Source organism: Pecten maximus, unplaced genomic scaffold, assembly GCF_902652985.1.
Source record: "Pecten maximus unplaced genomic scaffold, xPecMax1.1, whole genome shotgun sequence".
NCBI lineage: Eukaryota > Metazoa > Mollusca > Bivalvia > Pectinida > Pectinidae > Pecten > Pecten maximus.
This window is the reverse complement of record NW_022983100.1, coordinates 1-17,035: the sequence shown is the minus strand read 5'-3', so window position 1 is coordinate 17,035 and position 17,035 is coordinate 1. Positions and strand designations below refer to the sequence as shown.

At 35.6% G+C, this 17,035-nt stretch overlaps 1 protein-coding gene across 1 annotated transcript; it reads right to left on the bottom strand.

The window, feature by feature from the left end:
- Window positions 1–1,238: 1,238 nt before the first annotated feature.
- LOC117321465 (echinoderm microtubule-associated protein-like 2) lies at window positions 1,239–16,447 on the bottom strand (the record flags this gene model as incomplete). Its single annotated transcript, XM_033875881.1, has 5 exons — window positions 1,239–1,379; window positions 3,101–3,136; window positions 4,580–4,720; window positions 9,504–9,647; window positions 16,361–16,447. Coding segments are annotated over 5 exons (549 nt in total), but the record flags the coding sequence as incomplete, so codon positions are not given.
- Between the last annotated feature and the right edge of the window lie 588 nt (window positions 16,448–17,035).

Genomic DNA, 17,035 nt, shown 5'->3' with positions numbered 1-17,035 from the left:
TTCATAGTGATAAATACTTTCCATGGGGTTAATTCAAAGTCATGTGGTTTTCAATTTCACGATTTCGGTGGTTAAACTATACGCGCGGGAGTTGCTCTGGCGAGGGTTTATTTTATGATTTTGTTAGGCAAACTGTATTAACGCCATTTCGATAGGTAAACTATATGCGTGGGGGTTCTTTCCGCGGTGATTTTAATTTGCTATATCGAAAGTTAAACTTTATGTGTAGGACTATTTCCGTCAGGTTTAATTTCGTGATACCAATATGTAAACTTTACACGTAACAACAGTTGTTTTGTTTTGTTTGGTTTTATTTGTTTCACGTCCTCTCAACAGCTAAGGTCATTTAAGGACGGCCTCCCGTGCGTGCGATGTGCATGCATGTGGTGAGTGCATTTTGTTTTGTTTGGTTTTATTTCCAATCAACAGCTAAGGTGAGTGCGTATGTGTGTTTTGGGAGAAGTGTTGTTCCGAGGTGTGTTGTAAGACGAACCCTAACCGAGTTTGGTTTTTTCTCGTGGAAGCTGATAAACGGACAAGTATCTGCTTTCTTGGTTGTGTCTTTGAGCAAGACATCCCCCCCCCCCCCCCCCCCCCCCCCCCCCACATGTTGTTCAGTGAGGTAGTCACCAACTACCTCAGGGCACGGGAGAAAAGCTCAACATTTTAAAGTGTACGTTGATGTACCAATATAAATTTATTTGCATTTTTACATTCTTTGTTTGATCTTCTTCCCGTTAAGCACGTTTTTGCCCGACATTTTCGGCCATAATGACCTCTGTAGTGTTGGTGGGCCGTTAACAATAGCTAAATGAATAACCTACTAGGCGACCAAAATAAAAGACCTATTTTTTATAAATAGCATACGTCAAGTAGCCGTGTATATTGTTAACCGCGCCAATATTCGAATGAATAAACCACTTGAAGACATTATCTTAATTCCCAAAAGTGAAAGTTCTAATGTTATGGCTGTTATGTCATACACTACTAGAACTAAAAAGTTAAAAGGTTTCATTCTGAAAATCACTCATAGCAAATAACGGATAACAAAACACATACTTTATATCTAAGTTCCATTGCACATTAATAATTAAATAAAAGCGACATACAAATTGTACTAAATACATATTTCACGCAGGGAAATGTGAACGTGTCCACGAGTATGTCTGTAATCAGAACAGACAATCATGGGAATTCAGATATATGCCGTTTTTTAATTCCCTTACAAAAATACTTACGTCGTGGGCATGTTTGATGAAATTAGTGATTTTGTTCCCTCCGTCGCCCCAGACGTAGATTGTGCCGTTAGAATCGCCTGTTATAAGATCTCCTTTGTCATTATGAGTAAGACAGATGATAAATCTGGCCCGAAGATATGTCTGCAATTATAGAAAATATACCAATGGCCTTCAAGTACTATCAATGCTGATATAATTCTTGGATGTCTTCTTTAATTGACAATAGCAGTAGAGTAAACCACCTCCAATTCGATCTGGACACTTCAAAACAATATCTTATTGCAGATATAATAGGTATGGTATTATGATATGCGTTTAGTTTAAGTTTTTTTCCCAGCAGTATGAATGTGAAAATGTTTTTTTTCTGTGAAATTCACGGAATCTCCTTCCTAACGTCGTCTTTGATACCACGATAGTTATGCCTTTGAGAGAAAAGCCGCCCCTGTGAGAAAGGTTATTGGTTTTGTTCTCTATGCCATTGTCTTTTAAATAAATACTAGCTGCTGTGCTTTATGTTCAGTGTTTATGGTGACAGTGACGACTGATTCGTCCGTTTGACAATCCGTTGTGATGGTACTACAACAACCGCACGCGACCTAATCATTCGTTGATTCTCAAACCGACAATTTTGTGTTAATACATGCTAGACGTAGAGCCAATCCGCACGTATCATTAATAGTTTTATGTTCAACGTTGTGAAACAATCTGTACATGTAGCATATAACTCAAGGTAGGTAACCCCTTATGTTCATAATTCTTTCAGTGTCGTGGTTTATAAATTCATCACATTTCATTTATATACAAACATTTGCAGATTGGATGATATGTCGTCACTTACGTCGTCACAAACCAGATATTAACAGCATAGAAAAGACTATGATAGAACACGGAAAACCAAAATGTCCTCTTAATTTACAGAACACTTAGAAAAGTCAACGATGTAGGCGTTCTAGGAATTAAATACGTTTTTGAATATGTATCATGGCTAAACGAAGCAATATAAAAAGCAGTAGCTTTGATATTTGATATTACGAATTACGACGTTAGTTGCAGCTAAATATATTAAGTAATTACCATTTATATATATTGTTCATTATTCAAGATATCTTATTCACAATTTCAATGATTCTCATTACGCTCAAAAATCCATTGCATTCCTTTTCGATTCTACCGCACATTTAGCAAACTGTGATTCTGATCGAATGAGTTAACAAAAGTGATGCTGGTACGATATATAAGCCTGATTACTACATAGAAGGTCAAGCTTAGTACTGCTGTATATAGACTATAATCAGGAATGAATATCTTGTGACAGACACACTGGTGACCAACCGGATTAGTCGTGTCAGTAAAACGAACAGGAAACCACACAGTTCAATATCCTGTATATCTGATATAACTGGAGCGCAAAAACAATATTTCAATGTCTTTATTACGGTGTCATATTTGAACTGACTCTTTAAAATTACCTATACCAGATTATAAGGCATGATAATGTGACCCTGCTTGTAGACAAGCTCCCTGAACATCATTACAAAGGTAATATACAGACATCATTCAGATAGCACAGGAAGAAGAAACAAGAGGCCAATGGACGTATATTGGTCGTTCTGTGATTTCTGTTTTTATTTTCCCATTTGGATTTGCTTGAAGCCAAATGCATTGATTTTTTTAAACAGTAGGTTTCGCGTTTGAAAACATAAAATTAAGTTGACAAACCTAACCTTTGATAATAAATCCTAATTTCTTGTCTCGGCGCCTGTGCCCTTAAGACTTTTATACAATCTAAAGTGCATCACCCAATTACTCTTCAAAGCCAACCAGAATAATTCATCTGTTCAGGAGATGAAGATTAGTCTCACTTTTTGTCTTGCCTTTCTGGCCCTAGGAAGGTCAGACTGTGGAATTACAAAATCATACATAAGTACTTGAACTATTATTTTCACTTCTACCCAAACGAACCCTCTCCTTTGCTGCAAGGGTAGCCAGTCCCTTTAATAAGTTCGTTATTACTTTGCAATATCATGTAATCTTCCCTCAACAATGCTCCAGAAAAGTTCAATAAAATACTTTTGTTTATACAAGAGGACTTTTGGGGAAAATTTTCGCTTCAACTTGTTATCCTACTCCGCTGATATAAAATGGAAGACAAGGTGGAAATTCAATTTTATTTCTTGTCGAATTGTATTCCACATGTTCACGTTATAAATTAAAAGATCTAGAATTTTTTCTGACTTTTGACATCAGTCAGTCAATCTTACCACCATAAATGATTGTAAAGCTTAGACATGTTATATCGTTATGAAATAAAATACACCAAAGCCCAGAATAACAAAATTATCAATCAGAAAACTAGATTATTTCTTGCATATCCGTAGAATGTATCAGCTTGGTCATAAATTCTAGGTCTGCGTGGGAAAAACTGATTATTGAAAGTGCCTGTAAGGTTGGGAAAGGAATCGGCCTGACGTTGCAAACGACTAGTTTAGCGTTGTACCGGTACGAGCCGAGGATGGTTTGTCCGGAATGCTCGAAATATGTTGCATTGTAGAAACGACTGACATATTGTATTCATGGCTCAATCAGTATAAAGGAAGTTGTGACGTCATTTAAGTATGCCTGCAACGTGACATTAGAGTGAACTATCCCGTTAAAGTGGGCACCGTCATGAAGGATTCGGATTCTTCAACGCCGACAGCGTATATACGACTCGTCACAATATTGCATACATTGAATTCTATTTTACACAAACAAATGTGGAAAATCAGAATGTCAGATGTAATTAGTAATGAATTCACTTTAAAAGGATTTAAAAGAACACCAACAGAAGTACATACATTTGGAAGCTGGTATTATCGTAAAATATACAACAACACTTTTTTGCTTCAAATCTATCATATTATGATATTACAGAATAACAATCATATACTGCCTGAAAATCATCAGCGTTAAATAGTTTCCTGAATGAGACAAAAAAAAATCGCTTCCAAGATACATTTCTTGAAAGTAGCTCTAGCTAATGTCGTATGCCTAGGTACCCTCTTTATTTTATCCTGTCCGGTTTGTAATACCTTTCCTTTTTCATCACTACTAGAACTAAAAAGTTAAAAGGTTTCATTCTGAAAATCACTCATAGCAAATAACGGATAACAAAACACATACTTTATATCTAAGTTCCATTGCACATTAATAATTAAATAAAAGCGACATACAAATTGTACTAAATACATATTTCACGCAGGGAAATGTGAACGTGTCCACGAGTATGTCTGTAATCAGAACAGACAATCATGGGAATTCAGATATATGCCGTTTTTTAATTCCCTTACAAAAATACTTACGTCGTGGGCATGTTTGATGAAATTAGTGATTTTGTTCCCTCCGTCGCCCCAGACGTAGATTGTGCCGTTAGAATCGCCTGTTATAAGATCTCCTTTGTCATTATGAGTAAGACAGATGATAAATCTGGCCCGAAGATATGTCTGCAATTATAGAAAATATACCAATGGCCTTCAAGTACTATCAATGCTGATATAATTCTTGGATGTCTTCTTTAATTGACAATAGCAGTAGAGTAAACCACCTCCAATTCGATCTGGACACTTCAAAACAATATCTTATTGCAGATATAATAGGTATGGTATTATGATATGCGTTTAGTTTAAGTTTTTTTCCCAGCAGTATGAATGTGAAAATGTTTTTTTTCTGTGAAATTCACGGAATCTCCTTCCTAACGTCGTCTTTGATACCACGATAGTTATGCCTTTGAGAGAAAAGCCGCCCCTGTGAGAAAGGTTATTGGTTTTGTTCTCTATGCCATTGTCTTTTAAATAAATACTAGCTGCTGTGCTTTATGTTCAGTGTTTATGGTGACAGTGACGACTGATTCGTCCGTTTGACAATCCGTTGTGATGGTACTACAACAACCGCACGCGACCTAATCATTCGTTGATTCTCAAACCGACAATTTTGTGTTAATACATGCTAGACGTAGAGCCAAATCCGCACGTATCATTAATAGTTTTATGTTCAACGTTGTGAAACAATCTGTACATGTAGCATATAACTCAAGGTAGGTAACCCCTTATGTTCATAATTCTTTCAGTGTCGTGGTTTATAAATTCATCACATTTCATTTATATACAAACATTTGCAGATTGGATGATATGTCTGTCACTTACGTCGTCACAAACCAGATATTAACAGCATAGAAAAGACTATGATAGAAACGGAAAACCAAAATGTCCTCTTAATTTACAGAACACTTAGAAAAGTCAACGATGTAGGCGTTCTAGGAATTAAATACGTTTTGAATATGTATCATGGCTAAACGAAGCAATATAAAAAGCAGTAGCTTTGATATTTGATATTACGAATTACGACGTTAGTTGCAGCTAAATATATTAAGTAATTACCATTTATATATATTGTTCATTATTCAAGATATCTTATTCACAATTTCAATGATTCTCATTACGCTCAAAAATCCATTGCATTCCTTTTCGATTCTACCGCACATTTAGCAAACTGTGATTCTGATCGAATGAGTTAACAAAAGTGATGCTGGTACGATAATATAAGCCTGATTACTACATAGAAGGTCAAGCTTAGTACTGCTGTATATAGACTATAATCAGGAATGAATATCTTGTGACAGACACACTGGTGACCAAACCGGATTAGTCGTGTCAGTAAAACGAACAGGAAACCACACAGTTCAATATCCTGTATATCTGATATAACTGGAGCGCAAAAACAATATTTCAATGTCTTTATTACGGTGTCATATTTGAACTTGACTCTTTAAAATTACCTATACCAGATTATAAGGCATGATAATGTGACCCTGCTTGTAGACAAGCTCCCTGAACATCATTACAAAGGTAATATACAGACATCATTCAGATAGCACAGGAAGAAACAAGAGGCCAAATGGACGTATATTGGTCGTTCTGTGATTTCTGTTTTTATTTTCCCATTTGGATTTGCTTGAAGCCAAATGCATTGATTTTTTTAAACAGTAGGTTTCGCGTTTGAAAACATAAAATTAAGTTGACAAACCTAACCTTTGATAATAAATCCTAATTTCTTGTCTCGGCGCCTGTGCCCTTAAGACTTTTATACAATATAAAGTGCATCACCCAATTACTCTTCAAAGCCAAACCAGAATAATTCATCTGTTCAGGAGATGAAGATTTAGTCTCACTTTTTGTCTTGCCTTTCTGGCCCTAGGAAGGTCAGACTGTGGAATTACAAAATCATACATAAGTACTTGAACTATTATTTTCACTTCTACCCAAACTGAACCCTCTCCTTTGCTGCAAGGGTAGCCAGTCCCTTTAATAAGTTCGTTATTACTTTGCAATATCATGTAATCTTCCCTCAACAATGCTCCAGAAAAGTTCAATAAAATACTTTTGTTTATACAAGAGGACTTTTGGGGAAAATTTTCGCTTCAACTTGTTATCCTACTCCGCTGATATAAAATGGAAGACAAGGTGGAAATTCAATTTTATTTCTTGTCGAATTGTATTCCACATGTTCACGTTATAAATTAAAAGATCTAGAATTTTTTCTGACTTTTGACATCAGTCAGTCAATCTTACCACCATAAATGATTGTAAAGCTTAGACATGTTATATCGTTATGAAATAAAATACACCAAAGCCCAGAATAACAAAATTATCAATCAGAAAACTAGATTATTTCTTGCATATCCGTAGAATGTATCAGCTTGGTCATAAATTCTAGGTCTGCGTGGGAAAAACTGATTATTGAAAGTGCCTGTAAGGTTGGGAAAGGAATCGGCCTGACGTTGCAAACGACTAGTTTAGCGTTGTACCGGTACGAGCCGAGGATGGTTTGTCCGGAATGCTCGAAATATGTTGCATTGTAGAAACGACTGACATATTGTATTCATGGCTCAATCAGTATAAAGGAAGTTGTGACGTCATTTAAGTATGCCTGCAACGTGACATTAGAGTGAACTATCCCGTTAAAGTGGGCACCGTCATGAAGGATTCGGATTCTTCAACGCCGACAGCGTATATACGACTCGTCACAATATTGCATACATTGAATTCTATTTTACACAAACAAATGTGGAAAATCAGAATGTCAGATGTAATTAGTAATGAATTCACTTTAAAAGGATTTAAAAGAACACCAACAGAAGTACATACATTTGGAAGCTGGTATTATCGTAAAATATACAACAACACTTTTTTGCTTCAAATCTATCATATTATGATATTACAGAATAACAATCATATACTGCCTGAAAATCATCAGCGTTAAATAGTTTCCTGAATGAGACAAAAAAAAATCGCTTCCAAGATACATTTCTTGAAAGTAGCTCTAGCTAATGTCGTATGCCTAGGTACCCATCTTTATATATCCCTGGCTGTTAATGCCTCCTTATGCATCCATCTTTATGTAACCCTGGCTGTTTATGTCTACTTATGTATTCATCTGTATATATAACCCTGGCTGTTTATGTCTCCTTAGATACCAATCTTTATATAACCCTGGCTGTTTATGACTCCCTATGTACCCATCTTTATATATAACCCTGGCTGTTTATGACTCCCTATGTACCCATCTTTATATATAACCCTGGCTGTTGATGTTTCCATATATACCCATCTTTATATATAACCCTGGCTGTTGATGTTTCCATATATACCGATCTTTATATATTACCCTGGCTGTTGATGACTCCATATATACCCATCTTTACATATAACCCTGGTTGTTGATGTTTCCATATATACCCATCTTTATATAGCCCCGGCTGTTTATGACTCCCTATGTACCCATCTTTATATATAACCCTGGCTGTTGATGACTCCATATATACCCATCTTTACATATAACCCTGGTTGTTGATGTTTCCATATATACCCATCTTTATATAGCCCCGGCTGTTTATGACTCCCTATGTACCCATCTTTATATAACCCTGGCTGTTTATGACTCCCTATGTAACCATCTTCATATATAACCCTGGCTGTTGATGTTTCCATATATACCTATCTTTACATAACCCTGGCTGTTGATGTTTCCATATATACCCATCTTTACATATAACCCTGGTTGTTGATGTTTCCATATATACCCATCTTTATATAACCCTGGCTGTTTATGACTCCCTATGTAACCATCTTTATATATAACCCTGGCTGTTGATGTTTCCATATATACCTATCTTTACATAACCCTGGCTGTTGATGTTTCCATATATACCCATCGTTATATATAACCCTGACTGTTGATGACTCACTATGTACCCATCTTTATATATAACCCTGGCTGTTGATGTCTCCATAGATACCCATCTTTATATAACCCTGGCTGTCGATGTCTCCCTAGGAACCAATCTTTATATATAACCCTGACTGTTGATGACTCCCTATGTACCCATCTTTATGTAACCCTTGTTATTGATGTTTCCATATATACCCATCTTTATATAACCCTGACTGTCGATGTTTCCATATATACCTATCTTTATATAACCCTGACTGTTGATGTTTCCATATATACCCATCTTTATATAACCCTGACTGTTGATGCTTCTATAGATACCCATCTTTATATAACCCTGACTGTTGATGTTTCCATATATAACTATCTTTATATAACCCTGGTTGTTGATGCCTCCATAGATACACATCTTTATATAACCCTGGCTGTTGATGTTTCCATAGATACCCATCTTTATATAACCCTGACTGTCGATGTCTCCCTAGGTATCCATCTTTATATAACCCTGGTTCTTGAAGTCTCTCTAGGTACCCATCTTTATATATAACCCTGGCTGTTGATGTTTCCATAGATACCCATCTTTATATAACCCTGGTTCTTGAAGTCTCCCTAGGTACCCATCTTTATATATAACCCTGGCTGTTGATGTTTCTATAGATACCCATCTTTATATATAACCCTGGCTATTGATGACTCCATATATACCCATCTTTATATAACCCTGGCTGTTGATGTATCCATATATACCCATCTTTATATATAACCCTGGCTGTTGATGACTACATATATACACATCTTTTGATAACCCTGGTTGTTGATGTATCCAAAGATACAAATCCTTTCATAGTCATGGCTGACCCAGGCTGTCGATGTCTCCCAATGTACCCATCTTTATATAATCCTGAATGTTATGTCTTCAAATGAACGATCTTGATATAACCCCTGCTGTTACTAAGGCATTGAATTCCACAGAAGAGAAAACAAGCTGTTGTTTCTCACCTCGTAGTCAGGTTGTGCGACAGACTGTATGGTACCGATCCCTCTGTAAACCTTCCACCACGAGATGTGTTCTTTACCTGTAGATACCAACAAGTCTGGGTACTTCGGGTTGAAATTGATGTCACAAATCACGTCCACACTTATCTGAAACAATAAACATTATTATCCACTATAGATGAAAAAAGCGATTTGATTGGTCAATGGCAATAACGTTAGATGCTAAAACCATGATGATGTTTCTCGTTTGCGCAGGATCATTGCGATAAGTGATTACATTACTTACAACACCATGTCATTATATTAACGTCAAAAAATTGGTTTATTTTGTTTAACACCCAGTAACGCCCGGTTTTGGAGGTGGAGGAAAGCCGGAGTACTTGGAAATAAAGCAGGCCTTATTCATGGTCTCTCCTTTATCTTATAAACAGAAGAAAAGGAGACACCATCCCCGACCCAGCATTGGCCCCACAATTACTCGCCTCTTACGACAAGCACTGTATAAAGCGGGCACTTTATTACCCCCTTTCCTGCATGATTTAAGTATTATTCAGGATCGATAACAAACCAGATTAAAGTATAAACACAATAGATATCCTTGAGATAGAATTATTGTGTAATATTATTAACGGTCAATCAACCCAGAAATATTGTTATGCTATCTATTGGCGGTTTTGTTTTTGTTTTATTAGTTCAACGTCCTATCAACTGTTAAGGTCATTAAAGGACGGCCTCCCCTTCGTGCGATATGCATGCGTGTCTTGTGTGCGTATGTGTGTTTTGGGAGGCTGCGGTATGTTCGTGATAAGTCTCCGTGTGATAGTCTGGAACTTTTGCCGGTTTATAGTGCTACCTCACTAAAGCATACTGCCGAATACATCCAACAGGACATCCTACCCGGTCATATTATACTGCCATCTTGCAAACCAGTCATCCCAATCCCAAAATGCTGAGGTACAAGAAATTGTATTGCCCCAGAACATTTAACAATTTGGACTGCTGCCAGGGTTGAGGCCCTGGATACATTAAAGCGAAAAGCTGTGTCCTTTATTTACCGAAACTGGTCATTCAACATCAGTATATAGGAATAAGTAACGGTAAAAACCTCGTACCAAGTTATTGGCCTTGGCACCGAGAGACAACACACAATGATAACAAAAGGTGTCCCTATCAACAGCAGTGACCCGGATGTTAAAATAGCAAAGGAAATTAATGTTTCCCGGTGAATTTAACATAAATCAGAAGAGAGATCTTACTTTCAAAATTCGGTGGCAACATATCGTGACATTACTGTTGCTAGTATCCTAATATATTGAACATTATTATCATTAAATATGAAATACAATCATTTTATACAACTGTAATTAGAAAATTGTCATTGAGCCACCTCGACAAGGGGGTTTTTGATAGTCATAAAGATCGAAATGGACAATACAACATGCATCGCCTGATCACAGCTGTCTAATGAGTGTCTATTTTATCCGTATCAGCCCTTGTGTAGTAGCCAGGAATGACACTGGTTAACCTAATAGGACGAAAGGATTTCTGCTCCGTGACATTTCGATTCTTCTGAGTCTGAATTAAGGAAAAAGGCATTAATGCAATAAAACATGTCTTTTTATCAGAGCCCAAACAACATGAATGAGACAAACTGTTAGCACGAACTGTGGTATATTTCCTGTGACTTGGAATAACCAGCGATATATAAGGAAGTTGATCACGCAAATGAAACATTACATTAAAGAATTCCAAAGCATTTGCCTACAAGAATCAAGAGTGAAAGTTATAGAGATATACGTAATATTTAAAACAACCGTATAATTAAACACTTTGTAATTATGTCACTTGACACGTTTCATAACGCTTGTACAAAAGAAAAAAAACTATATAAGTACTTGTTTAAACAATTAAAAACGTTAGATTCAGCGGAGCCAAAATGAATTAAACTCAATTAAAACTACATTAAAGCTACATTAGATACAGCTCAATGCAACTCAATGTTTAGTTAAAATCATTAATTCTTACACTCTGAATGGATCGAATGACATGTACACTATTTAAACGTTATAAGACCCATCCATGTCATAATTCACTGGATTAACGGTTATATTTACGCAAATATTCCAAAGAAGAATTGGTGGCCCAAGAGTATTACGACATGTCGAGTCCAAAGACAACGCCTTGTCAGCTTGGAAATCGCACAACGACTAGAAAGCCGACGGTACTATCGTTAGTGGTGACAAAGCTGACAGAACGCAAGGCCATTGATGATTTTACTCTTGTTTTATGTTTTCTTCATCATCTAAATAGTCCTTTTCGTGTAAGCTCGGAGTTCATGCAGATCATTCCTTATCTCTGCAATACAGATGTTTATCATATCATCGTCTGGTAAACTTTATATTGATGGAATTAGCAGTAACCTGTTGGACAGGACTACGTGTCAGACTTAAATAAGTGGGTTTGACAATGCTAGAGGGACGAAGTTTGTAACCCGTCTGTCTTATACATGGCCGACAGTTTGTGCGATGTGAACATATATGTATAGTTTTTTAATGTTCTTCAAAAAAGCATAAGCATTATATGTCATCATATCGACATATCACACTCGGGCCTTGTCAAATGATATTGACATGCGTAAATCAATCCTTACCTCGGATTTTAATTCTGAACAAAAACGCAAAATACAAATTCTGCTGTCTCGGTTTGAAACAATGTTAGTACGTTAAACATGCTTAACGGCCCGTCAACACTAAAGGTCTTTAGGGCCAAAAATGGTGAGTGAAAATATAAGTAAAATGAACAAAGCACGAAACAACATCAAACAAACAAAACATGTCAAAAATTAAGTATATGTATGTATGTAAGAAGTAGAAAAATCTTGTGATACAAACATCTCTTAGTTGAAAATTTGGCATATATATCAACAGTTTTGAAAAGAAAACTGCATATGCTGTTGTAGAAGCTCTCTCTTTTAAGATCAATGCAATCCAATAAAAGAGTTTAACCGTAAATGGTGCATTGCACGGGATACACTGAGTCTAGTTATCACGGCTAAATAGGTAGGAATGATTTAAACCCACCCTAAGGCAAGGACATTGTTTCGGCGATTGTCTCTGTAGCAAGATCATTCACCGACATTTGTTTTGATCGAGACAATTCATAGTCTACATATGGAGTCCAATCATTTTGCCACTGTGACGCATGCATATCGCACGCACAGGAGGCCTTCCTTAAATGACGTTAGCTGTTGAAAGGACCCTTAACAAATAAAACCAAACCAAATTGCCAGTGTGATAATTAGAATTTGATTATTAATGGTTTTAAACCAGTTTGTGGAAGTGAAAATGCGATCTTCCTTTTTATTGCCAGGTATTCCGATATGTCTACAAACCCAGCAGAATATAACACAACTTGTGGTAAGTTTATGTAGTAAAATATATAGAGATTTTCTCCAGGTCTTTGTTGGTAATACTATGCAAGACAGATTATCAGAAAAGGTAATTACTCTCCTTATATCGTTACTTTAATTCGTTCTAGTATGAGGCATATAACATGGGCTTTTGCAGAGAATATTGAAGCGACATTCCAAGGCTGCATTTGTCGTAACCATGTATGCCGCTACCTTATGATCGTTCTTAGAATGATTTAAAGCCGCTGTATTTTGACAATAGTAATTAATAAAAATTGTTTTTGTTCTCGTTATATGACAGTTGTGTAATCGTATTTTTAGAAAATAATAACGTTTACATTTGTTTAATGCATTTCAGTTTAATTTCAAACAAAATTTTAATTTGTTACAATTCAACCTAAGGCCAAATTATATTATTGATAGCTACATGTGAATTAATTGTGATACAGTCACAAAGCAATAACCTCATATAACATATATCAATAATTACCAAAATCAGTGCTTGTTTCTGCTGTTTCTTGAAAAGTTGAAAGAAAATTGCACATTATATCTACATGGTAAGTATTCACGATAACATTAGAAAAGTTTTGACTCCCATAAAGAAGCTGAATTTACAAACGTTAAGTCTGCCGAATGAGTTGTAAAATAACGATTTTGAAATATTCCTAAGATGTTGACTATATACTTGCTAAGATACAGAACTGATCAGATAAGAGCAGTCAAAGAGGCAATGGACACATTCAAAAGGAAACCAATGTCTAAGTATTTCCGTCGACATTCGATACTTGCATTATTTGCAGAATTTATAAATACAAGATATGTACATATGCACATCAGAAAAATGGTAGTTGCTACTCCTGTTTAGCGCTCAGTATATTAGGAGTAGGACGAATGGTTCACCAGTTGTCAGTATAATGTGACCTGGTGGGGTGTCCTACTGGGCGTCTTTGGCAGTATGCTTCAGTGAGGTAGCACTATAAATCGGCAAAAGTTCCGGACTACCACAAGGAGACTTAACACGAACATACCGCAACCTCCAAAAACACATATAAGCACTCACCAACCTAATGTTCAGATTTCAATTGAGTTGGCCTCAACTGAGACTGTCCTGTATTAACGCAATATTACCTCGTATTATTCGCGGCGAAGGACAGTATATGATCAAAACTAAATGGTTCATTGTTGTTATAATCGAGCATGGCAGCCATCGGTTGATCTGCTTTAAGTATGACCATGAAGATATTGGCGAAGATATATAACAGAGTAACATAGTATACTATATACATAAGTACCGAGACGTGTAAATCGTCTTTGGACGCGAAATACTTTTGGTATATAGTCCATGCATTATGAAAAGGTTCAATACATTTTTGACGAATTACGGAAATTTCGCAGACATCGATTCGCATTATTGTCCGTAGCCGGTTTCAAAATTTATTGCACGTTACACTTTTAAAAACAATTGAGCAACAGTATTATTAGGTAAGAATATAGAAAAAAAGACGTCACACTTTTGTTACGGTGCATACATTTGTCTATGTTAGGAAAACTAAACACTTTTTTCACGTCCCTGTAGTAAAAACAATATGAAACCAAACAAGACAGGACAAGGAGCTTAAAACATTAGCTTACAGAAGTACAAACATTGATGGAAACTACGAATATGTCTCCACACAAGTTCATCGGGGCCAGCGAACCAGTAGATCATTTTGTCTCTGGAAGTCAGAGAAGATAACAATCGATAGTTGATTTCAATAGTTCATCATGGTGTCTTGTATCACTCTCGTTGTAGTGGAGGACGGTTTGGTGACGTAAAACGTAACATTACATTATCATAGTGTGTCATTATTAAGACTGCTTTGGTATACTGCTATAAGGAGACACAAATAATCGATATCCTTTATAAAAACAACAAATGTAATAACATAACACTAACAAGCTGACATCACCGTTTCAATAGGCCGTATAAGCTAATATGATAGAATAAAGGAAACAAAAATTGTTTAGGAGAGCATTGATCGCCTCGCCTAGTTGGTCTATTCGTGGTCTAGTTCTTCATTGTCTGCGCTTTACTTTTCTATTAGTCTAATTTTGTACATCATGCCATCTTTGTGATTCGTCGTATGAATTATATAAGTATTATATACGCATTGTTGTAATAATCAACAGTATTGTTGGCCGAACAATAGCGTAATGCATATGAGGTTATACAAACAAAAACAAGTATCCCACAAATAAGATATTATATATGGATCTGGCGCCCACGATCAATTGATCCTTATTGGTTCTATGAAAGACTAACTTTTCTCTACATTTACCTTCTTTTCCCCCTATTAATATACGTATCTGATCACAAGTGGAATGAAGATGTATATGAATTTAAAGGGGAATCTTCGAAAAACTTTTTTTTATTAAAAAACGAGTGCTCCATGTTGGTCATTACTTGTTTTCCTGCTCAATCTCAAAAATAAGCAAACACAAATAATGGCCAAAGGAAATCTGCATTTATTACATTTTACCAGTGAAATATCGAAAATTATTTATCTATAAAAGTGAATTTTTTCACTACTAAAAAAATCACTTTTTCTGATTTTAGCATTCGAAACATTCCTCACAAAAGAAGATCCGGAAAATAAAAAGCTGACTTGATATATTGTTCTATAAAATGTAATAAACAGAATATCTAACAGGTTCTTCAGTAATACCAAATATATTTCACTCAATGGCTAATGATTAATTTTTCTTTATTTTCATGGTAAATACTCAAATGTGATTGGTCGAAAAATTCTTTTCATTTTTCTATGAAAGAAATTCCGAGAATGGCGCGAAAAATGTGACGTCACAATACGACAATTGACGTTGCATATTGATTTGAGAAAAAGAATCCCATTTAAAACCAGTACATTTGTACATACAACATGTTTTAAATTAGAAAATCATTTTCAAAAATTAATTATAAGCGTTGATGTCAATTTTATTTAGTTTCATCGGGGTATGAAACAAATTTTATTTGCAAACTTCTGTAAGAATCCGCTACTTAAATAATTTGATGATATGTTCCACTCGTGCTGCGCACTCTTGAAAGATATAAAAACAATAGCCCCACTCGTGAAATATATTTGGTATTACTGAAGACACTGTTAGATATCCTCTATATATCATAGTTCGATCAAGAATGTTTTGAGAAAAACTAATAGCAAATGTAAACAGGCATAACTTTAATTGGTATTTCATGGAAATTAACGGTAACTTTCCAATGTCCTATTAAAATAATGCTGGACGTTTCACCGACGTCTATACAAATGTGAAAATATGGTTACTTTCCGATGTCCTATTTAAACAATGTTGGACGTTTCAATGACATATCTTTCCGTCCATTATATTGAAAACAGATGCTGCAGGAACCTGTATCAGTCGGCATATAAATACATGATACACGCATAGATCTTACCATTGTTTCTGCAACCATTGTTCCTGAAACAACATCCCAAATAGTAAGTTTCTTCTCCAGACTGTTGTCGATGGCTGCCAACAAATCCTAAAATAGATAAAGATAATAAAAAAATGGTTATCTTGCAAGTATGAAAAGTCGGGAAATATATCTGTTGTTTAGTACCAGCAGGCCCTAGCATTAAATTGAACATCAAATCGATGGCAAGTAAAGAAAGACAACTCCCCAAATAAACCTGGATTGTATCTGCAACTTAACTGTATACATACTTACATTTATACATATCCTCAATCTTACAATTACCAAACGTTGAAATATAAAAGGTACAATGACATAATTTATCTTACCAATTTATTGAAGCTTAAATCATGAAACGGTACTTAATTAAGATCCTGTATCATTGTCATCTCAGTACTTACCATAGAATTACATGTGCCATAACAATAAGCTAAAATTGTTGTACAGCCTTTTTATTATTAATAAAAACATTTATTGTTTAAGTTCTGTTATGTTTTAAATGTTTGTTGGAAATCGTCCTTTTAAGGTGCCATGTTGCTAACCGTTTATAAATGCAGCTGCTAAAAATAAGACGTTAAAATAAATTGGATTTGATGAACTTGTATATAGAGGCAGTAAGATACATGGATTGGCTAGTATGAACATTTAACGGCCTAT